Source organism: Palaemon carinicauda, chromosome 11, assembly GCF_036898095.1.
Source record: "Palaemon carinicauda isolate YSFRI2023 chromosome 11, ASM3689809v2, whole genome shotgun sequence".
NCBI classification, from domain to species: Eukaryota; Metazoa; Arthropoda; class Malacostraca; order Decapoda; family Palaemonidae; genus Palaemon; species Palaemon carinicauda.
Genome location: NC_090735.1, coordinates 112,564,555 through 112,591,764, shown reverse-complemented (window position 1 = coordinate 112,591,764; position 27,210 = coordinate 112,564,555). Strand labels below are relative to the sequence as shown.

Sequence of the window (27,210 nt, the reverse complement as noted above, 5' to 3'; positions counted from 1 at the left end):
CAGTAAAATAGATACAAAAGATGCTTATTGGCTCATCCCTATATCCCTCCATTTCTATGGTTTTGGCTCAGGAAGGGTGTGTACAGGTTCAAAGCAATGACATTTGGTCTCAACATTGCCTCAAGGAGTGCTTACAAAGCTAGTAAAGGTAGTGTTCAAACTCCTGCTGTTGCAGGGAGTTCAGATCATAACTAATTATGACGAGTGACTGATTTTGGCAGAGACAAAAGAATTATGCTTCTCGTAAACAAACCCGGTTTTGCTGCAGCTTTAGTTCCTAGGTATCCATATCAACTTTGCAAAATCAAGAATAATAGCAACACAGAAGGATATTCCATTGGCTCTCTTTCCAATGAAGTATGCTAAGTCTCGCTATGCTCTACAAGACATTGCAGCAATTAAATTTGAGCAAAATCAGATTCTTTGTTTTAATTCGGTTCTCTGCCAGGCAGCAACTAGAGAGGCTTTTAGCCTCCTTCAGTTTCCCTCAATAGTCGACCATGTCTTAAAGAACAGGTTAGTAGTTATGGCCAGGGCACTAACAGATCAAGCGAGATTGATCCATGAAAAAACTTGTAAAGCTAAAGCACTACACAAACAAAAGATAAAGTGAAAAGAAAACACAAAATTAGTCAGTCTGGGTCATAGGAAGTAGCCATCCAGTTAATGCCACTGCTGGGACTGGAAGGGAGTTAGAATAACCGACTAATCCCCCCTTCTCCTGCTACGTGGAGCAGCAGATTTTGTATTGTATCGGAAAATATTTCCACCAAGTGTTCCATCACCGGAGCAGTTGTGGTTACGTAAATGGATGATGCCAAAGTGCAACGGTGGCTCACTACAGCATTAATGTAAATTGAAATTAATATTTTGTTTAGCCAGGGTTCTTCAACAAGTTACTATAATAATAGTAAGACTATTGCATCCATTGTTTGTCTAGCTCCCAATACAGAAGACTGGTACTCAAAGGGAAGGGGGATGCTGACAGTTGAATTTAGAAAACTAATGAACACAAGCAGTATGGTACAAACATTTTAATTTTCTTCCACTAGTAACTTTGCTAAAGTAAGCTTTTAAGCGGATGAACAAGGTTTTTGTGTTGGAGCTCCTTAAGAATGGTCTACAGTACTATCACTCTTGCTCCATCACTGGCACCAAATCTACTTCCCCAAATTTCTGTTCCACATGTTACCTATATGGTAGGTACCAAAACAGATGAAGGGACGAGATGTTTTTGTTAAATCTTCCTGTTGAAGATTTGTAGAGATAGACACATGCGAACATGGAAATACCCCTGGCCAAAAATATCCAAACCATGGCTTTGTTATCCCATATTAAAGTTATTTAGACAAAGGTTATCTATATGTAACCCACTCTTTGCAGGAGAGCCTATTTTGTCAAATAGAAAAAAGAAACTCCAAGGTTGCACTGCAAGTCCCATGTTGAAGGTAGTAAATTTGCTTAATTAATATACCATTAAATAGCATAAGTAGTCCACTGCATTCAAAATCCCTGATTTAAAATTACAAAAGTAACCCCATATTCAGCTCAACTGTAATGAACTACTTAAAATATACTTTGGCTTGCCATAAATAAATTATGCTAATTCACAAAATTTTTATTTCGTTTTACATTCATATACAAGGAATTAATTAAAAATAAAGTTTGTACAGCTTAAAATGTTATTAAGTTAACGTTTATTGTCCATTTACATTTTTATTGTCCTGTTTGTCACAGCAGATTTCCTATAATAGTGTAGAAATCCCATACATTACCATACATTTATTTTCTAGACCCATTAATGACTATTACTAAATATTGGTAATGTCTGAAACTTCTATATACTGAACTTGAATAGAACTATCCCTTATTCTTCATCCATATAGTTTGGCACAGGAGCCCTGTAGGTAGAATAATCCCTGATTGGCGAATAGAACTGAAAAAAAAAAAAATACATTACTACAAATTAAACAAATTATTAGATTATCAAATAATTTGTACCGTTACCAGAGGAAAATATTTGACTAACAGACCACTTTTGTAAGTGTAATTTGAACTACAAACAAATTAATAAAATTGCAATACTTATGGCATTAATAAACGGATTTTGAGCGAAGCGAAAAATCTATTTTTGGGTGAGATGGCCATGATGTCCTGATGGAAGGTTCCTTCAGTAGCTTCCTGAGGGTATCATATATATATAGATATATACCCTCAAGAAGCTACTTTAGGAACCTTCCATCAGGACGTAATGGCTTAAGCCCAAAAAACCATACATTACCTTAATTGTAGGTATTAAACTAGAATTGATCACACTAGCCCTTTATAGGATTATTAAAGTTAGTTTTGTCTTCTTTATATGGTGTAACCTGGGAGCTTGTGCACCAGACACCTGTTTATTCCCTACAAGGCCAAGCTACTAATTTTTCTTACAAGGCAGAGCTTCAAATTTTTCCCAAACAAGACGGCAGTGATCAGTAATGAAAGAAAACAACAGCTTCATAATAAACTACGTATATGCTAATACCCATTACCTATAGCTTTAGGCATCAATAAAGTTGTTTGCTTCCTTTCTCTTAAGGCAAGGTGTATCAAGAATATATGCACACGTGAATAACAAGACGTATTTTTTATACAATTTCTCAACTTGCTCATAATCAATTAAAATCTCACACTCTACCTCTCATATACAGAAAAAGACACTGTACTTCAGCAGTACACATCACTAATAAGACCCCATCTAGCGTACCGAGTCTAATTCTGGGCTCCAAGAAATCAAAAGGATATAGATAGATTGCAAATAGTACAAGCTAGGGCCACCAAACTTGTTCCAACACTAAAGCAATTTGGATACAGACGGAGGATGGAACGTTTGAACTTATTTGACCAACAAAGGTGACAGTTAATAGAGGCATTCAAAATTCTTAAAGGAATAACAAATATAAATTACTGTACAATAAACTAGGATATTCATGCTTGCCACGTATCAGTCCAGAGGCAACAAAAACGAATTGAAAAGATAAAACACCACTCGTGTGGCGATTTCCTTGCATACAAAATAGCAAATACAGTCATCCCTCTTGATATGAAAGCTTCAGCTTACAAAATTTTCACGCTGCAAAACAAGATGAAGAATTTCTTGATTCACATTGCGAAAAATGTTTCGCGCTACAAAACTAGATATGGTACAAGACCTCGACCGTCTCCGAGACAGATTTTATAATTTACGCGCCGCCGCCCGTACACTCGCCATCACACTCCTTTGCTCCCATTGGTTTTCTCCCTACTCAGATGTTAGTTACTGCCATAAGATCCTGCTCTCTTATTGTCAGCTTCTAATATATTGTATCCCATCATGCATCTACGCATTGGCGTTCTTCGTCGACTTCATTTTGGCAGCATTGTCGTACGCATTGACTACGTGTTTGTGATTTCACTTTTGTGACTATTGTACTGTATCTTGTTGGAATGTTGCGTTACTTTATTAGCCATGGGTCCAAAGAAAGTTGCTGATGTGCGGGGAAAAGAAAATGCTCTCTATGGAGACAAGATGGAAATAATCAAGAAATATGAGGCTGTCATGCAGTTAAGTGTGATCCCGAAGGAATAAGGCCGAAATTCATCTACGATGGGAATGATCCTGAAACAAAAGGAAGCCATCAAAGCAGCAACACCTAAGGGCGTGACTGTTTTCTTCAGCAACAGAAGCCTCGTCCATGATGAGATGGAGAGACTGCTGCTTGTTTGGATTAAGGACAAGGAAATTGTTGGAGAGACAATCACCGAGACAATAATCTGCCAGAAGGCCAGCAGCATTTACAGTGAACTCATGCATGCTCAGACCGAAGACAACGCAGGAGTTGGTTTGAAAATTTATTAACCGATCTGATCCGACTTTCCTTCCATGGTGCGTCATGGGGGGGATGCAAGCTTGGACATGAAAGTGGCCGAAGCATTTGTTAAGACGTTCGACGAGTTGACTGTCCAGGAAGGTTACAGTCCCCAGCAAGTCTTCAACTGCAACAAAAAAGACAAATTCGTACGTAATTTGTATTTTCCCAACGATACAAACCTTAGCTATTTAATAGGGGTATTAATTTGGGCGTAGCTGAAATGACGAGCCATTAAAATTAGCAAGGGTTCACTACCCATACCGCTAGTTAGCGGGGGTAGGGGGGTAGCTTGCTACCGCTCCCGCTCACACAACGGTGATTTACTCACTTTGCTTGGAGGTAGGACTTCAAGAGGTGATAAGGCTGGCGGGCAAGTTTGTATCAATAGCTTTGGTTTGTATCGTTAGGAAAAATACAAATTATCTGCATTTGTCATTTGTTCCGTAACTGGGCGTAACTGGAATACAAACCACGCTATTTAATAGGGGTGACTCACCCATTAGGAAGAATGGATGTCCCTGCCAACCTGGGTTTTGGCTTCACCCGGGGACTCGTTATCCAAGTATGTTAGTACTCAAAATAAGGAGTCTCTACACCTCACTAAAACCTTGCTTGTAGGAAGATCCACGGCTTATGCAAACTGTGTTGAGATATTTAGAAGTGCGAGTTTTCAGGAAAAGTTGTTCAGTCTTGTGTAGGAAAACCTGTTGTAATCAAGACTTTCCCCATAACACCTCGCCAGGGTACGGAGACGCAACAGTATTAGCTTAATACTACGTACACAAGGGAGCATGGTTTACCTGCGGTGGTTTGAGGTCAGCTTATGCAAAGAACCCAGGATGCTGCTTTCACCAAGAGACGAAAGGATGAACTGGGACATGGAGAGGGTTCTCTTGGAGGCTCTATCAGGAGCTGCAGAAGGTTTGGAAACCGTTCTGCATAATGCCATAGCTTAGCTACAGGAGCCCTTGAGAGGCTAACCGATGTTCTAGTCTTGTCGAGTACATTTCTCTTCAGACAAAAACAGGGACTTGACGTAAATGTCGTTGTTGTACCCACCGTTGTTGCCATGCCTCTTGCCAGAGCACCTTGGAGTCTAGGACTGGGAAGCAGCGGAAGCCTGAGGTTCAGAGGCGATGCAAACAGATACATAGTTGGAGAACCCCGTTAAGTCAGGACTTTGTGGGCTACAATGTGACCCAAAGACCATTCGGTACACCTTATGTGAGATGCTGTGCACAGATTGTCTGGAATGAAGCGGGCTGATAGTGGTACCGAGCGGACTTTGGCCCATCTTAGTATTTATACTGTTAGATGGGAAGAGGCTACGAGCAAGTTCCTTCCTGCTTGTTGATGCGAGCCCCTATATGGTGTTGATGCTCATTCACACCACTGAGAGGCCCCCGTTAGGACCTGATGAGGCTGTTGAAAGAAGTTGGCCTTCATCTCTTAAGAGATTTAAGTGAAGGTACTTTCGGACTATCCAGAGCCCTAAGGTCGTGTGGTGTAACACTATGGTCACTCCCCCTTCTTATGATGTCTAAGCACATCATCAAGTCTGAGCGGTGGAGAATGATGAGGTTCCACCACTCCGTATATTCTCGACTGACACCATCCCTTGAGGTTCATCCAAGCTTCTGGTGCCATGGAGATCAGAATGTTGGGGAATCAAAGGCCTGATTCCAATTGGATTCAAGTTGCCACTAGCTAGAGGGAACGAATTGTGAGGCGGCCGTTGGAAGCTAGACAGGCCAGGGATGATAGGTGTCCAAGGAGTGTCACTTTGGGCTGGGAGTTCCTCTAGTCTCGAGACAGGGTCTTGTGACGTTTTTAAGGCTCGTAATCCTGTCTTTGATGAGCAGGTTTTGTGGAGATTGGTGTCTAAAATCATTCCCAGATATACCAGTCTTCTGAGAAGGAAGTAGGGAAGACTTCCAAAGGTTTACCGTGATCACTAGATCTTGGCAAAAACTTCAGAAGTTCCGGTGCTAATAGAAGGTTGCCATTGCCACAGTGTCTGCTAGAGTCAGTCAATCGTCCAGAAACAGAGGAGACGGAAGCCGTTCCTGTGAGCCCAGGATGGGTGCTGTGGAAAGACTGAAGCACAGTGCCCTGAACCGGTGTCTCGTTTGTCTACACTAAATCTCAGATACTTCCGATGGATGATATGGGCCTGGAAGTAAGTATCCTTTATGTCCAACGTGCACCTGTGGTCTTACCCCTTGTCCGAACTTCTCCAACATGGCGTGGACATCGACCAAACAGGACAGCTCCTTGCAGATCCTTTCGCATAGGAGATTGTTGATGCTGAGGTCTTGATTTGTGGAGGAAAGGATGGGACGCAATACCCTGTGTAAGGATTCTTCCCTCAGAGAGAACTCCTTTACCTGAAAGAAGTGGGTAAGGCAACGCTTGACCCTACCATGCGCCTTGACAGAATTGATGCTATTCCCTAGAAGAGCATCGCTCTGGCGAGCGTAAACGAAGTCGACGGCCGGATATCGTGGCTACGTTGGAGAGTACTCGCGAGTAGTCACCCGTCGACAAGCCACTGATGGGGGCTGTCTATCGCTTTAGTGGATTGGTGTGATGGCAAACAGTGAGAAGTGTGTTGTTTGCCTTCCAATCTAGGAAACCAGGGGCAGAGATTGACCATAAGTCTGAAAGACGAACTGCTGGTGAACGGCCAACTGCCAATGATCGGTGAATCGGCGATCTGTGAGCCGAAGATGGCAACTGACAGGTAGATAAAGGCTGTCCGGTTCATCAGCCTAGGAAGGTAGGCGATTGGCTTGGAGCGCCCTGAGAGATGGCAGAATGGTTTAATGATCATCAGTTGGTGATCGGTGAGCCATTGACGATCGGCGCTCGATCGAGGACTGACGAGCTAGAGATCAGCAAGCTGACAATTGGCTGGTCAAAGATCAGCGAGCTGAGGTCAATGATTGAAGAAAGACGAGCTAGTGATCAGCAAGCTGACGACTGTTTATTGACTAGCAATCGGAGATCGCTAGCAATCGGTGAGACTGTAGGTCAATGATCAGAGAAAGATGAGCTAGCAATTAGCAAACAGGGATCTAGCGATTAGTTGGTTGATGATTTCCCAATGGTGGAAGATGAGCTAGAAATCGGTAATCAGCAGACTAGTGAACGGCGGTCGGTGAGCTGGTGATCGGCGATCTGGCAATTAGAGAATGGCGAGCTAATGATAGGCAGTTTGCAACGTCCAGATCGTGTTTGCTGACAATAGTTAGTGAACGGCGGTCGGTGACCTGGTGATCGGCGATCTGGCAATTAGAGAATGGCGAGCTAATGATAGGCAGTTTGCAACGTCCAGATCGTGTTTGCTGACAGTAGTACTGTCAGAAAAACCTGGAGAAAGGGACTAAGGGAAGGAGTCTCAACCAATGGTTGATGTGGCAGATCCGCCTTGGAAGATGGAATCTTCGGGATCTTGAACCCTTCTGTGAAGCTTCTTCCCTCTTTCCCAGTGGGCGTGCTGTAATGCGTTTACAGGAAGGGGAATAGGACAATGGTGACCTGTCAAAAATTTTTCCCTTTTGTTCTTTTTGCCTTACGTCCGAGTGCGCAGTTTCTAGGGAACGCACAGGAGAGCGCTGGTGCGCAGTACGGCAGTGCACAGGAGAATGGTGCTGCGCAGTTTCCGGTGAATGCGCAGAAGAGCGCTGGCGCATTGGTGAGCGCTGGGCTGGAGTGTTGACTCACAGTAAGACGTTGTGCAGGGTGTTGCGCAGTCTCACTAGAATGCAAAGGAGAGCGCGGGCGCACAGTAAGACACTGTGTAGTGGAGCGTCGGTGCGCAGTAAGACGCTGTGCAGGGTGCTGCAGTTTTAGAAACAGAAGAGCGCGGGCGCCCAGTTCGGCACCGTGCAGGAGGTTGCTGGAGAGCAACTACTGGAGAATCAGGTGCACAGGAGTGTGCCGGTGCGCAGGAGAGTGCCGGCGAGCTGGAGGCTGGTGGAAGCTTCGGCACTGGAGAGAGCTAATGCACAGTGCACAAGAGTGTTGGAGAGCCGAAGACCAAGGTTGCGCAGGGGCACGCTGAGGTTTTGGTGAGTACTGTTGCGCCAAGGAGTGCTAACGAGCTCGAGCTGGAGAGTGCAGTTGTATTGGTGAGCGTAGGTTGGCTGGCGAGCTGGCAAACGCTGCTCCCTGCAACAGCGAGGCCGTGCTGGAGAGTGCCGACGATCAAGTCACTGGAGCATTGGAGGGCACTGAGAACGAGCAGGAGAAGGCTGTAAGTCACGTGAACGCCTTAGCATTGTAGAGCACTGATGCACTGACAAGTTGGAGAGCGTGCCCTTTGGAATGGCGAACATCCACCGATGGTGATGGCGAATGCTCCACGGAAGAGTCCAGAACCGAAGACCGAGGACTAGCTGCAGCGTCATCGGGAGAAGGTCCAGGAACAGATGACGCCCATGAGGACTGGTGGATCAGCAGGGGATGGGGATGCAACAGTATTGACACAACACTAGGTTTCACAAGTGAACAATGGTTTACCTGCAGAGGTTAAGGCCAGCTGTGCAGAGGAGCCTGGATGCTGATTTCCCCAAGAGGGGGGAGGATGGAGAAAATAAAACAAAGAGCAAGTAATTCTTTTTCTTTCACTCGGCCTAAAACCGGGTAACCAATGCCCCCAACCTCCTGCTACTTGTCTATAACAGAGCTTGCGGTATTAAATCAGTTGTTGTGCAGCCACCACAGCACCGATAGAGAACGTATCGTGTTTCCTGTGGGTTACGTCTTGCAGGTAGTGGGCAGTGAAGGTCATTTGACTCTTCCACACCCCTACTTGTAGGACCTGCGTCATCACAGAGTAGTTACAATTGAATGCCAGGGACATAGCAATGCCTTTGACGTTGAGTGCTCTGGTCGACGTCAGAGGAGGATTTGGATTCAGTTTGAGGCCTATGACCTTGTGAATCCAAGCAGAGATGGTGCTCTTTGTGATCCTCCTCTTGACCTTCCCCATGCTGATGAAGTGATGACATTCAGGGCGAGGTCTGTTTTCTTTGAGAAAGGGTCCCTAATTTCTCTCTGGCATAGTAACTGTTGATCTGGATCATTGGTCATGCTGCAAAGGATTACCAGATCAAAGTGTTCAAAGTCTGGGACCTGAGCTGCCAGAAAAAGGTCGAGCATTTCTTGAGTCGTCGTGAATGAGAAATGTTCAGGGTGTCTCATGGTGTTCACCGACTCTCTTGGCCAAAGCCCACATGATTGGGAGACCTGTCATCAAGGTCAGGAGACCTCACCTGCTTGGAATCCTGGAACGAGGTCTCCTTTCCGACCAAGGTTACATAGGTTTTAAGCTCTGTATGAGGGGCAATGCCGATGTGGAAGAAAGGAATTCTTTTCGGGCTGAAGACGAGACTCAAGGAATAGCGGTGGCCTTTCATTGCCAAGAGAAGTTCCAGCGGGGAGGAAATATCTACCCCTTTCAGTTTAAAGGCGGAACTTGAGGCTGAGCGATAGCCTTTAACTGCCAAAAGCGAGAGGAGCATTCTCTCCCGCAGATACACGAAGAACTCCGCTAGTGGCATCAAGTATTCAAGACACCAACCATAGAAGAAAGTCCACTTTGCCTAGTAAACCGAGGCTGACGATCTTCGCAGGTGTCCAGACATCCTTTTCACAACAAGAATCATCTCTGAGTGAGGAGATGCTAGACAGTCTCCAGGCGTTAAGTTGTAGCGAAGCTACGGCTTTGTGAAAGATGATGACGTGTGGTTGTCAGTAGATCGTGTCATTGAGGAAGTTCTCTTGGAAGCTCCGTCAGGAGTTGCAGAAGGTCTAGGAGCCATTCTGCATGATGCCATAGCAGAGCTATGAGGGTCATTGAGAGACTGACCGGTGTTCGGGTCTTGTCGAGCACTCTTCTCGTCAGACAGAACGGGGAAAGTAATAAACGTTTATGTTGTCCCAACGATGTTGGAATACATCTTGCCAGAGAGCCTCAGGGTCTGGGACTGAGGAGCAGTACAACGGGAGACTGAAGATCAGGACTGTTGTGAACAGATCCAATGTTGGAGAACCCCACAAAGTCAGGACTTTGTTGGCTACTAGATGATCCAAACACTATTTGAAACCCGCTATCCGAGTTACTCTGCTCAGGTTGTCTATGAGCACATTCCTTTTGCCAGGAAAAGTTTTAGTTTTACCGAATGGACTTCTGCCCATCTCGGTATTCCTACAGCAAGATGGGATAGGGGCAACGAAAAGGTACCCCTTGCTTGTTGATGTAAGCTACAACTGTGGTGTTGTCGCTCATTCTCACCACTGAGTGGCCGGCCAGGAACTGATGAAACTGTTAAAGAGCCAGGAAGGCAGCCCTCATCTCTAAGAGATTGATGTGCTGGTACTTATCAAACTCTGACCATAGGCCTGAGGTTGTATGGTGCAGCATGAGGTCCCCCACCCACCCTTCTTTTGATTCATCTGTGAAGAGCAATAGGTCGGGGGGAGGGGGAACAAGAAGGTCGACGCCCTTCAAGAGATTCTCGTCTGCCAGCCACCATTCGAGGTTCGTCTGTTCCTCTGGTCCCATGGAGATCAGAATGTCCGGGGAATCGATGGCCTGATTCTAGTTGGACTTTAGCCGCCACTGGAGAAATCATATCCTGAGGCAGCCGTTGGTACTATACGAGCCAGAGATGATAGGTGCATAAGGAGACATAGCCACCTCTGTGCTGGGAGTTCTCCTCGTCTGCAGAATGGTCTTGGGACCTTCCTCATCCTCATTACCCTGTCGTCTGATGGGAAGGCTTGTTATCATTCCTAGGTATCCCAGTCTTTGAGTGGGAAGTAGGGATGACTTCTCAAGGTTTACCATGATCCCCAAGTCTTAGTAAAGCCTCAATCCCCAGGTCTTAGTAAAGCCTCCAAAGTTTGTCTCAGTGCTGATGAAGGTTCAGTGCTGATGAAGGGTTGCCACTGAGTCTGCTAGAATCAGCCAGCTGTTCTAGAAAAATGGGAAACGGATGACAAATTCATGAGCCCAGGGTGACACTAGGCGTACACACTCGTGAAGACCTGGGGTGCTGTGGAGAGACCGAAGCACAGCACCCTGAACTGGTATTTCTTGTCGTCTAGACTGACTCAGATACTTCCTTGATGGATGGATGGTTTGGGATTGAAGTACGAGTCCTTTAAGTCCAACGCACATGAAGACATGTGGTCTTACTGCTTGTTCTATCTCGTTTCTTAGGGTGTGCTCCCTACCCCTACTCCTTCGATGCGTCCATGAACAGAGGCAAGTCTGGAGGAGGGGAATAAGGGAGCTTCTTTGAGTAGATTGTTTGTAACTTAGCCACCATGGTAGAACCCATCCCTTAATAATCGGTCGACTGTAACTAGAAGCAACTTTTACCATCATCTTAATGGAATAGGTTGATTGACGAGATAGGGCTGCTTTACTTTTCCCAAGTCTGCTGATGCAACTCTCCAAGGAAAAATATTCACCTTTTATCTTATAAGCATGCACAGGTACTCAATCTTCTGCCCAAGAGTGGACTTTCCCAATTTATCACGATTCTCAGATTTTAACAAAACTCAAGAAAGTCAGTCAGTCAGTCATCGAGGTATCTGAGAAAACTAATGATATTAACATTTGCCCTAGCCGACACAAGCATGAAGACTTGGGCCGTGGCATTAGGAGATCATCTGCACAAGCAAAGCTCTCGGATGAAAGAAAAGCGTTCACCTTAGGCGAAATCAGCCACTGAGAAACCTTGCCAAGACCTACTGGGAGCTTCACGGAGCTAGACTACTCTCTCGTCGTAACTGAGCTGCCTGGAAGATGAACGGTCAGGTTAGGACAATAGTTTACAGTAGCGGCTGTGTATGCCAAAACACCTTAAAGGGTCGGCGTGCTCAAAGAGAAAAAATGGCAAAGCATATCTCTCAAGTGAAAGGCTAGCTTCCATTTGAGGGCACCAAGAGGTAGCTTATAAAGCAAACCACTAAAATTGCTAAAAGCAATTTGAATGCAAAGCAACTGCTTCCAATAAACGAGGCTGAAAATGTTGAATCAACAGTGCTCACTAGGACGCTTGTTGCTCGCGCTTCCACCAACGGATTGCCGTGCACAGACAGATCAGACTTCCTCTAAAAGGTTCTCTGATCTGAAGAATTCAGAGAAGTCTTACTCCAAGGAGTCAAGGAGGTAAAGGAGACTGTTCACCTTTAGCCAATATAAGGAGTTAAAAGTCATAATGTAATAAGCCTCCAACCCAAGGAAAATATCCCCCCCATAATAATTAAGAAGCTAGTGTATCATACTAGGAATAAAAACTAGAGTAATTAGTTTCAATTGCCACAGCCAGTTAGGAACGTGGAAGGAGAAGCCTGTCTTTGATCACAGCTGAGATCAAAGTGAAGAAGTTGACACTAGTTAAAAGCTTTATAAGCCTATGCCACCTAGCACTGATTTCTTCTCCCTATGTAAAGAACGTAGGGTTTGTATTTTAAGTAGGAACAAAACTTCATGTTAATTGATCTGCCTTTGTAGAAACGAACTTAAATTCAGTAAAGAAAAGAAGGAATAAATCTATTAGGTATGATCTCCATTAGGATTAAACATTCCAAATAACAAATTTTTACATCTTTCATGTTTCCCAAACATGCAAATTTGGTAAGAGGGTGGCAATAAATCAATAAAAATCTAGTATGTATTCCAAATACAGGTAGTCGCCGACTTACGACAGAGAAAGGGACCGAGAGATGCGTCGTAAGTCAAGTTCGTCGTATGTCGAACTAGAAAAGTGAAGTTTCCGTAGATTTATTTTGATACGTTATGATTCGGCAATCATCTGGATCATATTTTGTCAATATTTTCTTACTGAATCATTATTACATTTTCTTTTTTTCATAGGATATCATATGCTCTATCAATGCATTTTTGTATTCTATTTATCAATTTTGGAGGCATTTTACAATAGAGTACTGAAAATTTTGTTTACCTTTGGTTATGATCAGCTGATCTGAAAGTGCCGCTACCTACCGTATCAAAATATGGCGTACATACGTATGGCATATTTTTTTTTATAATTTCTTAACTTATTAGAAATATCTTCATGATGAATATTACATCAACGACAATATGTAATAGGAAATCAATTTCCATACAGTTCGTCTAGTCATTAGGTATAATAGGAAATCAATTTCCATACAGTTCGTCTAGTCATTAGGTATAATGCGAAATCGTTGTAGCTCTTTTTCTATGCGTGTGTGCTCGCTCTCGCAATCGCATACAGGTAGTTCATTTTTAAAGCTTCATACAGTATTCTAGTTCAATATTAAGCCTTTATATTTCATTAGACATTACTGTGTTTAATTGTGGTTTATTAAAGCACGTTTATATTTTATTTTTCAATTTCTTGAGCATATTAATAATTAACAAATACTTTTGATTTACTTTCGGTTGGCATCAGCTGATCTCAAGGTCACGCTGCCGTATTACTATTATGCGCACACAGTGCGAATAACACTAATTTATATAATTTTCTTGACATTCGAAACTTCTTCTTAATGAATGTTACATCAGCGCCAATATGTTATAGGGTATCACATTTTCCATACAGTTCGTTTAGAGTCCTTATTATCAGTTATAAAAGGCATACACACTCACTCACTCTCTCTCTTTATTTTTAATTCAGTTGTATCCATATTTTTTTTTTTTTAAATTATTAAAAAATTCTATATACAGCATCATTATTCGATGTTTCGATTATGGGAATAGTAACGCATCGGAAGGAAATCACTTGATTTGCCTCTCGCCTTCCGCCAGAAAAATGACATCAGACTTTTTTTCTTAAATTTACGGCAAGTTGTACTAATCTTATAACTAATGATACAGACCACTAAAACACTTGATATCGTTACTCAGTGTTTCGATGATGGGAATGCCGTAATAAGATTACTCGGTAACAATGAAAGGAAATCATTCAGTTTGTCAGCGAGCTTCCGTCAGATACATGACGTCGCAAGACACATGACGTACAGTAAACTCTACAAAGAATAACTTGCAAAATATGTAAATTCATTTTTTTTTCTAGCAAGAAATGAAAAGAAAATACTAACTTACAAAGCTAATGTATTTCATTTTTATAATGTAAAAGGAAATAAATTTTCAAGAAAATATTTGTCCTATTAGTATACTTTCTTTAGATAAATATCGATCTATTATCAGATATTAATTAAAACTAGCGTACAGTCAAATTTACGCAATGTAGTACTCATCACAACCGATACACACCCACAAAATACTTTGTATCGTTACTTAATATTTCGATAATGGGAATACTAACACTAATCGTTAGCCTAGTGGAAGGAAATCAATATATTTCTGGGTCGCTTTCCACCATGTTATGACGTTGCCAGACAAACAATATGAACTCAACAGATATTAAAACCTTTTTTGTGTTTTTTACTGAAAATAGATACTGTATATTACCAATAAAAGCAAATAATAATTTACCAAGATAAATCAGTTTATTTTCATACATGAAAATAGATTGTAAGATTACTCGGTAACAATGAAAGGAAATCATTCGGTTTGTCAGCGCTTCCGCCAGATACAAGACGTCGCAAGACACATGACGTACAGTAAACTCTACAAAGAATAACTTGCAAAATATGTAAATTCATTTTTTTTTTCTAGCAAGAAATGAAAAGAAAATACTAACTTACAAAGCTAATGTATTTCATTTTTATAATGTAAAAGGAAATAAATTTTCAAGAAAATATTTGTCCTATTAGTATACTTTCTTTAGATAAATATCGATCTATTATCAGATATTAATTAAAACTAGCGTACAGTCAAATTTACGCAATGTAGTACTCATCACAACCGATACACACCCACAAAATACTTTGTATCGTTACTTAATATTTCGATAATGGGAATACTAACACTAATCGTTAGCCTAGTGGAAGGAAATCAATATATTTCTGGGTCGCTTTCCACCATGTTATGACGTTGCCAGACAAACAATATGAACTCAACAGATATTAAAACTTTTCTTGTGTTTTTTACTGAAAATAGATACTGTATATTACCAATAAAAGCAAATAATAATTTACCAAGATAAATCAGTTTATTTTCATACATGAAAACAGATTGTAAGATTACTCGGTAACAATGAAAGGAAATCATTCGGTTTGTCAGCGCTTCCGCCAGATACAAGACGTCACAAGACACGTGACGTACAGTAAACTCTACGAAGAATGACTTGCAAAATATGTAAATTCATTTTCTTTTTCTTGCAAGAAATGAAAAGAAAATACTAACTTACAAAGCAAATGTATTTAATTTTTATAATGTAAAAGGAAATACTGTATATTTTCAAGAAAATATTTGTCCTATTAGTATACTTTCTTTAGATAAATATCGATCTATTATCACATATTAAATAAAACTAGTGTACAGTCAAATTTACGCAACGTAGTACTCATCACAACCGATACAGACCCATAAAATACTTTGTATCGTTACTTAATATTTCGATAATGGGAATACTAACCCTAATCGTTAGCCTAGTGGAAGGAAATAAATATATATCCGGGTCGCTTTCCGCCGTATTATGACGTCGCCAGACAAATAATATGAACTCAACAGATATTAAAACTTTTCTTGTTTTTTACTGAAAATAGATACTGTATATTACCAATAAAAGCAAATAATAATTTACCAAGATAAATCAGTTTATTTTCATAAACGAAAATAGATTATTTTCAAGGAAATATTTGTCCTATTTCTGATAGACTTGTGACGTCATCACCCTGAAAAAATCGCCGTAAAGTTGAATCGTCGTAAGTCGCATAGTTCGTAAGTCAACACTACCTGTAAAATGTTTAAGACAAGGGAAGAAGAGCTTGACCCTCCCAAATCTGTCTTAGCAAGCCAATAAGCCCTCTGGTATATTCCAAATGGACATCTGGTATTGGATATCTGATACCAAATTATTAATATTTATAAAATTACTGTTTTAAAGTCCTCATTAATACTAAATTTACCTTACCTTATACTGTTTGGAGGCGTATTCTTGGTTAGGCTCAGGGTTACCCTTACGGTTCCAGGAAACATCAGGGTTTTTTACTGCAAGGCGAATTGTGTAAAATGTAGACATGGCCACACCAACACCCAGACAAAAATACAACGGGATCAGCTGGAAAATAAATTTTTTGTATAATCTTGTCTCTAAAAATCATTGTTACAGTACAGTGGCTAATACCTGTCAAATTCCACTTGCACAAATCAATTTTCTACTGAAAAAATGGACAAAATTGGATTTTTCTCAACTACTGTATATTTCTGCACATAAGAGGACCTTGAGATAAGGAGGAGGTTGAAAATTAGGGCAAATTTGAATGAATTTAGGTCATATCTGCTGTATAAGATGACTGGTGAGTTACAAAATCATCATTGTATAGGCTAGCTTTTGCTATATACTTAGAAATCAAAAATAAAATAAAGGCAATTTTAACATGCTTTTGCTAAACATGCCGCCTAAAACAAAAACCATTATTTTTTTTACATTCCATCACTAATAACGAACAAACAAAAGCATCTACTGTACACATCTGTGTATCAGTTAGCTTTTGCACCAACAGATATCTTCCTGTGTATCGGTTAGCTTTTGCACCAACAGATATCTTATCAAATATTGGTTAATTAATGATGATAGTATTCGTACAGTAATACCTTGACAGTAATACCTTGAGATACAAGCTTAATGCGTTCCGGGACCAAGCTCGTATGTTAATTTGCTCGTATCTCAAGATCAATTTTTCACATATATAATAGCTAAAAAAAAATTAATCCGTTCCCACCCTCTGAAAAAACACCTATAAACAGTATATTACATTGGAAAAACATGTTTTTAATTGTTCAAATTCACATTCTACGATCACAAAATAACAAATACCTATGCATTGGGTATGATCCTCAAAAAAATTTAACATTATTAGAGAGTTCTTACCTTTGAGACAGACAGTAACGGCTAACGGCAGTGTGTGCAGGAGGAGGAGGAGAGAGACTTGACAGCAACACGTTCAATACGCAACACTTTTGTAACACTACGTAACATAACTTAAACTTTATAAATTTACCAAATGAAATTAGTTTACTGTAAACACTTAAAAATAAATGTTAATCTTGCACTAAACAATTCTAATTTTGTTTTCATTTTCATTTTTTCACTTTTCTTCTTCTTACAGCTTGGCGCTCTTTGCCTCGCTTTCACCTTCACTTTTTGCCGGCCTTTTTAAAAGGAACCTATTTAGTGATGTTTGCTTTTGTCTGCCCTTCAAAATGTTGCGAAAATGATGCACGCAAGTGTCGTCACAAAAGGCTAACGCACGACCACACGCTAACTTGTCCAGGTGCCTCTTTTCCATAAAATTAGAAAACTCCTGCCACTTCGCTAACATGTCTTTGATTTCCGTCGTAGAAAGGTGGCCCTCGTCTTCCACCTGCTCCTCACTACCGAGCTCCTGCAACACCTCCAAATGTTGCATCTCCTCGAGCTCAATCTATTCCTGTGTCGTGAGCTCTTCCTGATGCTCCTCAACAAGGTCGTTCACATCTGCCTCATCTACCTCTAGTCCCATGGACTTTCCAAGAGACACTATTTCATCCACCACAATAGGTTCGGGGTCATCAGGGTCTGTCGAATCAAACCCTTCAAAGTCCCTCTCAGCGACAGAAGCTGGCCACAATTTCTTCCATGCTGAATTAAGAGTTCTTCTCGTGACACTCTGCCATGCATAGTCAATAAATAGCTGGCTCTTAGGGAGCAGAACGGTGACATAGTCGTCCGATGAAGGAGCCCGAGAGGTGGAAGGCTGTGCAGGAGCAGCAGGAGATGGAGGAAGAGGCTGTCGGAAAACGGACGAACTACTCTGCTGTTGCCGGAACTGGGTGGAGGTATACGGGCGGAGCTTCTTCCTACCCCGGGCTTGGTAATTTGCGGGATCATATTTCCGCTTAGGAGTCAAACCCCAACGGGCTTTAAGGCTCTGATTAACTCTAGTAGCCTCTGCCAAGACTTCCTCCACAAGATCCTCAGGGAAAAGATTTGGACCCCAACAAGAGGACCGGATAAGTTTATTCGGCTCGTGCCTAATAGTCGCCTCAGCCAGGACGTGTTTGCGGGACCTACGTTTAGCAAGAGCAAAGTCATATAAATCGAAATATAACGACTGCAAAGTAGCCTTATTGAGAGGCTTAAAGATACTCTCAGTATCATAAGTTAAGGCTATCGACTCCGTAGACGTGGCCAAGTTCAAGGTTCGACCAACACGTAGGCGGGAATCATACTCCTGTTTAATAAGGGATTCCGGGAGACGGGGAAGCCGTTCACTAAACATAACTGAAGCACAGTTTGCTGTTAGCTTGCCAGAAGTAAAGGTGGTATGGACATTGTCCCAACACTCATTACCTGAAGGAAGAAGGAGGGAGATCGGATCCACCTCTCGGATGGGAGGCAAGGGCTTCTCCTCCAGAGCATATTGGAAAGCAAGCTCTGCAACCTTATTGACACATGGAGTCACGGTATTCTTGTCCATTAAGAACATTGTGAAAGAACTTTTATGAGGCGTCAACATGGTATTGGTGCAACCAATATCATTCAGAAACCTAGCCCAAACAGATTGGGCTTGTTCCTTTGGGAAAATGACAGTCTCTTTGGGGACCTTATCCAGCCGAACCAGAGCTTCCTCGGTAAGCCTGGCATAACCATGAAATGGAAATGCGAGACCAGGAGGAAAGAATTCAAAATCCTCTAGTGGACGAGTACCAAGACCTTCCAATGTTAACATCCCGTCTGAGAATGGGGAATGAAGAGCCATGCGCCAAGGGTTATTCTTGGTAAACGGCGGAAGCTTAGAGGCATCCGGGATGAGAGAGCTTTGAACTCGCTCCGGAGCACCCTGCTCTAATGCCCCAAGTCTCTGACCAATATTAGAGAACATCGTGTCCATCTTGGCCTGCATTTCCGACACAATCTTAGATTGCATCTCCGACACAATGCGAAGCATGGCTGATTCGGAAAGGCCCGGGCTAGGAGCAGAAGTGGCGGATTGTACTCCCGGGTCGTGAGACTTAGAGGAGGAGCCGGAAGCCTTAGATGACGGGTTTGTATTTGACTTGGAACTATGGGAAGCCTTGTGGGGCTTACGAGCTTTTGGCAAAGTTCTAGATATAGACTTATCTTTGGGGGGAACCGGGTGTGATCGATGAGACGAATCACGGTCCCCAGAAAAACCATGGAAAGAAGAGAGATCAGATGAAGAAGAAAGAGCGGGGCTGAGGATAGGAATCTCAGCGCCGGTAACACCTGCCTCACTTACCACCCTACCTGCATCCGGATCATCCAACAACATAGGTTCAACATCCAAATTCAAGGAGGCAACATTGTCTTCCAGATCTCCGGGGGCATCCAACGGATCTTGTTCACTGGGCGGCACAGGTTCAAGCCCAGAAATATTTTATTTGCCATATCCCTAAAAATTCCTACATGGTTTGCGTTAGTCAACAACAACAAATTACCGCTAATGACAGTTATGTTGTGACAGAGGTGGTGGTGCCAGATTGGAGAAAGGGTGAGAGTAATTTGAATCATGGTGGATTTTAAATGAAAAATAAATAGGGGAACTAAATTTTATTACTATCGTTATCAACAATACCATTAAAATTACCAAAAGGTTAAAGAAAAAAGAACAACAAAAATAAAGGTTGTTAAGAACGCAACCATAACTCGGTTTCCCAGATGTTTACATTTTCTTGGCTGGCCTCGCAGAGTTACCAGTTAATTACATTATGATGGAGTATTTCCTCAAATAAGGTATTTATCATGAACTTATACCAATAATATGAAAAGAAAATATGGTTTGGTTACTTTTATTATCAGTTATCGTACAGAAGCCTAGGCCAATAACCATTCAATGAGTGATTTTCATATTGGTTGTATACGATGACACTCAATTTTTAGGGGAAAATTTTAAGATTCAAGGGTCGTCTCATACGCAGAAATATACGGTATACAAACCTTGAGCTCTTTATATGAGAATATTACTTTGGCAAAGTTGGACAAGCCATAAAACTTTTAACAACGTAAACAAGCCCCATAGCTAATTAGCGTCGCTCTTGATTACTGGCAAAACTTACAGGGGTCATCTGATGGCAGGCCAGTATGAAAAGAGCAAGGTTTGTATAATTAAGAAAAATACAAATAATTTTCCAAATTTGTCATTTGTTTCAACACCCAATACAAACTCTTTCATTCTTTATATAAGACTTACCCTTAGGTGTGTGGAAGTCCTAACCAACTGACTGGTAACTTGACTCTCGGGTATTAGCAAGAGCCGACGGCTTGGCAATCAGTATGTGTGTGAGAACTAAGCGCTGTGATATGACCAGGTAAGGATTCTTGGAGTGGAACACTCCGCTTACTTAACCTAGCAATTACCCGACTCCCCCTATAGCTGCGAGGACAGGGACAATAAATATACAGTTTATCATATTTTAGGTTATAGCTGAAGAGCATTATACTTCCAAATTGAAAATAATTACAGAAAGATGAAAACTTCAGGAAAGGTGTTCAAATATGTCCAGACTGAATATCTGAAGATTCCACAGCTTTATCCTTGTGGGCATCCTCCAAATTCAAGATAGCGACCAACCATTGTCCAACCCTCCTAGGAACAACCAGAAACCTTAAAAATTGTCTGATTTGGGCATGTGACACCCCTAAGAAATTATTTTTGGGATAGAAAATCCAAATGCAGGGTTACTTATTTGATATAAATCTTTATTTTTAAGTACATAACAAAATTCAAGATGGTTCCTTCTACCGAAACATCTTAACTAGATGTTGGCTAACCTAACCTTTGGTTGTATACATAAATTAGTGTTCGGCATAATTTCAGGCCATGTCCCAACAAACTACAAGCTTAACAAGGGGTTAAGAATGTAGGTTGTTGGGATTAGCGAAAACAGAAGTCCGAACATCAATAAATGTTCAAGCTTGTGCCACCAACTAATAGGCGAATGGAGCCCCACCCAACAGGTGTTATTGTACGAAAATAAATATAATTTATTTTTCTGTATAAATTTTTTCTAATATTTTCTCACACAGTTTAGTGTGTGGACTTGAGTGGGGTAATTTTCACTGTTATATGTTCTGTGTGCATGACTGTTTTGGATAAAATGTCTTTACAGGCTTTTTGGAATGTAATTTTAAAGTAATTCGCATAATGGCCTTATCTGTTTTTGGGTGGTCTTAAGGACCAAGACAAGCAATAATTCTCGGGAACTAATCTTTGTTTTGGTTTCCGACCTAACGTGTGACATGGCGAGAAATGGTCGGGAGTGAATTCTGCTACTTCAACTGAGACTGTAGCATAAGGGGTTCACTGCTACAACCCTTTTGGACACCGTGGGTGCTGGGCTGCTATGAAGAGCGCTAAACAGACTTGCTGAGTGTAAGGCATTTATTACAAATGGATCCTGTCGACGTTTGAGCTTTGATTTTGAAAATGGCTCTTCGCTAAATACAGGCTCTCTCTCTCTCTCTCTCTCCCCATCTCTGGACTTTGCATCTTGCACGGAGCGCATGATCAATAGAAAACCCTTCACTTAAGCCATACATGCTTCGCCCTTTAGCTAAGGTAAGGCCATTAGTGTCTTTTAGTTGAGGTTTCAGAAGTCCTGACGTGACCTAAAAATAACAATGAAAAAACTCTAAGGACAAGTTACGTAAAACTTTTCATGCATTCTGTATCGTAATAGTTTCGTTACTTAATTTTTTTTTTTCTCGTACAGTTCTGCGAGTGCTAGTGTTATAGTTGGATTGTGTCGGTCAGTCTTAGCCTGTTATACGGATGGTGTTGTTTTCCGCTGGTGGGTTATTAATTTGTTACTGATATTATATGTCAATATTATTATTTGAGAATATTTGACAATGTTGGTCTACCTGTAATTAGGTCCCTTTCCTCCTTGTTCACTGTAGGTGTGGTAGGCTTACCTGGGTGTAGTAACGACCACTAATGGTAACCTGACCAATTTATCCTCGATTGGTAATGAAGAATTCTTGTGTATTGCCCGTAGATTGAGGGATATAGTTTTCATATTAAAGTTGGTGCCTTTCAAGTACTAATTTCTAAAGTTATTCAGCGTTTATTCTTGTTTATAATGTAACTGTCTGAACTTAAGGTTATGAAGCAGAGTCGATATAGGTCATTTTAACTTGAGAGATGGTTAATTCAACGATTGTTCGTACTAGATACTTTTTAATTAAAATACTGAATTGAGTTTCGAATTTTATTTTTACCTCAATGTTTCACCACCTTAAAATATATATTATGTTATCAAATTCGTTTTCTGTATAGTTATTATAGTCAGGCAGGAAGCAATGCTTAGGGGGAAATTTTACGATCGAGTAACTTGGTCGTGGCTTCAGAGAACTATGCATTATAACGGGTCTAGGCAAATTCACCGACAACAATTCACCGACATACTCAATTCATCGAATATACAGTGATACCTCGGTACTCGACCATAATCCGTTCGAGATCCGTGTTCGACCTCCGATTTGTTCGAGTACCGAATTTTTTTTCCCCATAAGAAATAATGGTATATATTCTATTCCGTTCCCAAGCACTCGAACAGGCCCAAAATATTAATAAAACGTGTACCTAAACAACAATAATTATCTAAATGTGTATGAAATTGGTCAGAAAATCCTATAAAACAATTTTAAACCATTTACTGTACTAAAATAAAACAATTTTAAACCATTTTCTGTACTGTAGTGAACATACCTTTGAGCAGCGGTTCGATGGCATACAGGGATGGATGTGGAGAGGATGGAAGGGGGAGGTTACTGCTTGGAAGGAGAGTCCCCTTCCATGATGTGGCGGGGTAGTTCTCCTTCAGGAGTTGTTTCTCTCTCCAATGAAAGGGTGGGCAGATCTATTTCAGGGGTTTCTTCTCTTCTTTGTCTCTTCTTTGGAGGAGAAACAGGCTTTGATGTAGCAGCTTTCTTTTCTTTTGTGAAAAACTGGTCTATTGTTAATTGTTTCTTCCTCCTCTGCAGTATTCTTCGAAAATGATACATGACACTATCATTAAACATATGCACTGCCCGGTTTGCTACTGCAATTTCTGGGTGGTATTTTTCAGCAAAAGCCTGCACATCTGCCCACTTGGAACAAATTTCATTGATGAGAGAACTTGGAACATCCTCCCTTACCTCATCCTCTTCTGAAGATTCCTGCTCCACAATCAGATCCTGCTGCTGTTGTTGTTGCAGGTGCAACAATTCCTCCACAGTCAACTCGGTAGAATGGCTTTCTACAAGCTCATCAATATCATCCTTGTCGACCTCAAGCCCCAAACTCCTGCCCATGACAACAATTTCCTCAACGACATCAGTGTCATCAGAAATTACAGGGGTAGCAGTGCTTGGACCCGCCTCTGGTTGGAAACCTTCAAACTCCCTCTCTGTGACACATGATGGCCACAGCTTACGCCAGGCAGAGTTCAATGTCCTATAGGTCACACCTCGCCAAGCTTGGTCAATCATGTTAACAGAGTTGAGGATGCTGAAGTGTTCCTTCCAGAATTCCTTTAGGGTCAACTTCGTGTCACTGGTCACTTCAAAACACTTTCTGAAAAGGGCCTTGGTATAGAGTTTTTTGAAGTTTGAAATGACCTGTTGGTCCATGGGCTGGAGTATGGGAGTAGTATTGGGGGGCAAGAATTTGATTTTGATAAAGCTGTATTCTTCTTTCAAGTCATCCTCGAGACCTGGAGGATGTGCAGGAGCATTGTCCATAACCAGAAGACATTTCATTGGCAAGCTCTTTTCAATGAGGTAAGCCTTAACCTGGGGGGCAAACACTTCGTTTATCCACTCAGTAAAGAATTGTCTTGTGACCCAAGATTTAGTGTTCGAGCGCCACATAACTGGTAGTGCACTTTTACAAATATTATTTCGTTTGAACACCCGGGGGTTGTCCGAGTGGTACACTAACAAGGGTTTGATCTTGCAATCGCCACTTGCATTTGCACACAGCAACAATGTTAGCCTATCTTTCATTGGCTTGTGACCTGGCATCTTCGTCTCGTCCTTGGTAATGTACGTATTGGCTGGCATTTTCTTCCAAAATAACCCAGTCTCATCACAATTAAAGACTTGTTGTGCGATCAAATTTTGTTCATTTATGTACCGATCGAATTCCCCCACGTATTTATCGGCTGCAATTTGATCCGAACTAGCTGCCTCCCCATGCCTAGTAACACGATGAATACCTGTTCTATTACGAAACTTTTCAAACCAACCCCTGCTCGCTTTAAATGTAAATGAATCACTTTCACTGGTACTCGGACTTTTCTTCACTAATTCTTCATAGATATGCAACGCTTTTTCACAAATGAACGCTTCACTAACACTTTCCCCGGCCAACTGTTTTTCTTTAATAAATATTAAAAGCAACTTTTCCATCTCCTCAATCACTTGTGGCCTTTGCTTAGTTACCGCCGTAACTCCCGTTGCAACATTCGCCTTCTTAATCATTTCTTTATGCTTTAAAAACGTAGAAATGGTCGACTTCGCCATTCCGTATTCTACCGCTAAATCGGACACTCGTACACCATTCTCATATTTCGCTATAATTTCCTTCTTCAACTCGATCGTTGTTCGCACTGTTTTCCTCTTCTCCTTCCCCTTAACACTCATTACTTTCTTGGGACTCATTATGAAAGCTAAAAAAGCAATTAAAAGCACTGAAAATCACTAAATCACAACGAATGCTGATCGCGCGTTGTCTGAGTGACGCTCTCGAGAGAACCGATGCTTCCCGAACAAGCGAGAGTGGCCGAGATGGCGCGATCATCACAAAGCCCATGCGGTCGTCACGTGTTCGGCTGGTCGAGTACCGAATTTTTGGTCGAGCACCGCAGCAAAAATTTCTCGAAAATTTTGGTCGAACTCCGAATTGTTCGAGTATAGAGTCGTTCGACTACCGAGGTATCACTGTACATTTCACCGAAACCCGAGAGAAAAAAAGGGAAAAGTTAGGAAAGTGTAAACCTTTCATTATCATAAGTAAGAATGTTTCCGTTAACCACCAATTAGCATAAGACACCGAAGAAAATGTAACAAACTTATTAGCTTTTTGCTAACAATTGTATTATTCCTTCGTAATTTGGTAAAAACAATAAGTACGAGTGTTTCTCGTTAAAAAGCAATTAACTTTAAAAATACCTTAGTTTCTTAATTTGGTTAAAACTTTGATTTCTTTTGTTTAGAACGATAACTGAAAAGCCCATCATGCCGCTCCAGTTTATAGAATCGGAGAAATATCGCTGTTCTTCTGAACGGTTAAAGAAGATTGTTGATAATTATCATTCTTATACGAGTATTATTGATTATTTGAGAGCAGTAGCTCATAATCTTTCTTTTTGATTTTAATGAATAATTTGACACTTTTATTGCACTTTATTGTACTTTCACTTATTGTTTTTTTTTAATAAAAATTTTTACACTTTCATTGCACTTAGCTATTCTTGATAACACTTTTATTTCAATAAAAATCACAAAATAATCTTTAACTTTTTCTTTTCCCAATATAATAATTGAGGGATTACCTGGGTTTCGGTGAAATGTATATTCAATGAATTGTGTATGTCGGTGAATTGTTGTCGGTAAATTGTTGTCGATGAATTTGCCGGCTCCCCATTATAACAACCTTTCCCCTACCTAACAATTCATGATAATTATCAAAGTAGTATCAAATGCCACTATACAGGATGTGTCTCAACTAACTACAAACTTAACAGAGTGGTAAGAATGTATTTTGATGGGACAGCATTAAATTGTAAAAACGTACGATTCTTAGACTGGGACAACACAGGCTCTATCTTTCAGGAAAGTTTGGAAACTAAGCAGGATCTACCCGTGACTTCCGTTCAGCCCAGGCTGAACTTAAAAAATTTTGCCGTGGTACAGGTGAATTTTAATATTTAAAATGATAAAATAACTTCATATTATGGTATACCGGATCATAGTAAAGAACATCTTCCCATAAGGAAAAACGATTTGGCTAGTAATAAGAAAGATATCTCCTGTCCCAACAAGCTACATTCTACCCAAGCCCGTGTCCTTACCTACTTACCAGAGGTAGACAGAGAAAGTCAAATTGAAAGGGAATCGTCTTGTGTAGTCCTCTAGACTAGGATATTAAATCCCGTTGAGATACTACCGCTAGAGTGTTATGGGGTCCTTTGACTGGCCAGACAGTACTACATTGGATCCTTCTTACTGGTTACAGTTCTTTCCATTTGCCTGCGACCCCCCTTACACTGCCGTATTCTAAGTTAAACAATACATACAAGTGGCCGCTATCACACATACACCTTAAAGGTCTAATTAGTTGAAAGTACTCTATTTACTGCAGGAAAAGCCGATTTTCTAATTAGAAATATGAAATATTGCCCCTTGTCGTCCTATAATTTAACCCATTATTTATATTTTCTTAATAAAACTTGGGTATTATTATAGTTAGAGGACTCAAAATCAACTTTGGACATCAGAAGTGTGAAACACTAAAGCCTGAAAACCCATATTTCACCATCATTACGATTGGTGAAAGTGCACATATTTACCGCCAACCGGACTATGAGAGCCTCCAAAAGCTAGCCTATGGTAATATAATCATTAGGACCACCTTCGTCACTAGGAATAAACCGGTGGCCTAGAAAATAATACCAAACGTTCTTACTTGCACCCAAAGGAAAGGGCCGTCATATATTTTAAGATAAAACTATTATTAATTTTCAATGCGGATTTACTGACAATATGTACAATCATTTTACTTACAGCCCTGTGCTTCTTTAAGCTGGCGATACTAAGACCTTGCATGCTGGTGGAATTTTCGTCCGTGAAATACTTTCAAGAGGTGAAGAGCCGGGGTTAATATGGCGAATGCAGTCCTTTCGTAGAATGGACCCAATAATTGGTTCACGATTGCGTAGTTTTCATTTAACGAAACACTTGTTCGAAACCTCCTTGCTTCGTTTTCAAAAGTGTCAAGTTACATTACAAAGCGAAAGTTGTCACTTATTTAACCGTATTGTAATAGAAATTTTAAATTCTTATTGTTTTTTAGTTGATTTTTTTAATTACATATTATAACAATATAGATATACAGTATACTGGACTTTGACGTTTCGAACTCAATGTATCGGTTAGAAGTTCGAACAGGATTCTGTCAGCTGATGGTGGAATAA

At 41.0% G+C, this 27,210-nt stretch overlaps 1 protein-coding gene across 1 annotated transcript; it reads right to left on the bottom strand.

Annotated features, from left to right (window-relative positions):
- Positions 1-1,603: 1,603 nt before the first annotated feature.
- Positions 1,604-26,959, bottom strand: ND-MLRQ (NADH dehydrogenase (ubiquinone) MLRQ subunit). Its single transcript, XM_068383255.1, has 3 exons — positions 26,801-26,959; positions 15,938-16,084; positions 1,604-1,936 (listed from the first exon to the last, which is right to left on the bottom strand). Exons 1-3 carry the CDS (start codon positions 26,840-26,842, stop codon positions 1,868-1,870), a joined length of 258 nt encoding a protein of 85 aa, XP_068239356.1. The 5' UTR covers positions 26,843-26,959; the 3' UTR covers positions 1,604-1,867.
- Between the last annotated feature and the right edge of the window lie 251 nt (positions 26,960-27,210).

Bases quoted from the DNA above. Each gene is read 5' to 3' on its own strand.
- ND-MLRQ (XM_068383255.1), bottom strand. From the start codon at position 26,842: ATGCAAGGTCTTAGTATCGCCAGCTTAAAGAAGCACAGGGCT. The intron at 16,085-26,800 runs GTAAGTAAAATG...TTTATTTTCCAG, and splicing joins GCTTAAAGAAGCACAGGGCT to CTGATCCCGTTGTATTTTTG. The intron at 1,937-15,937 runs GTAAGGTAAATT...TTTTTTTTTCAG, and splicing joins ACGCCTCCAAACAGTATAAG to TTCTATTCGCCAATCAGGGA.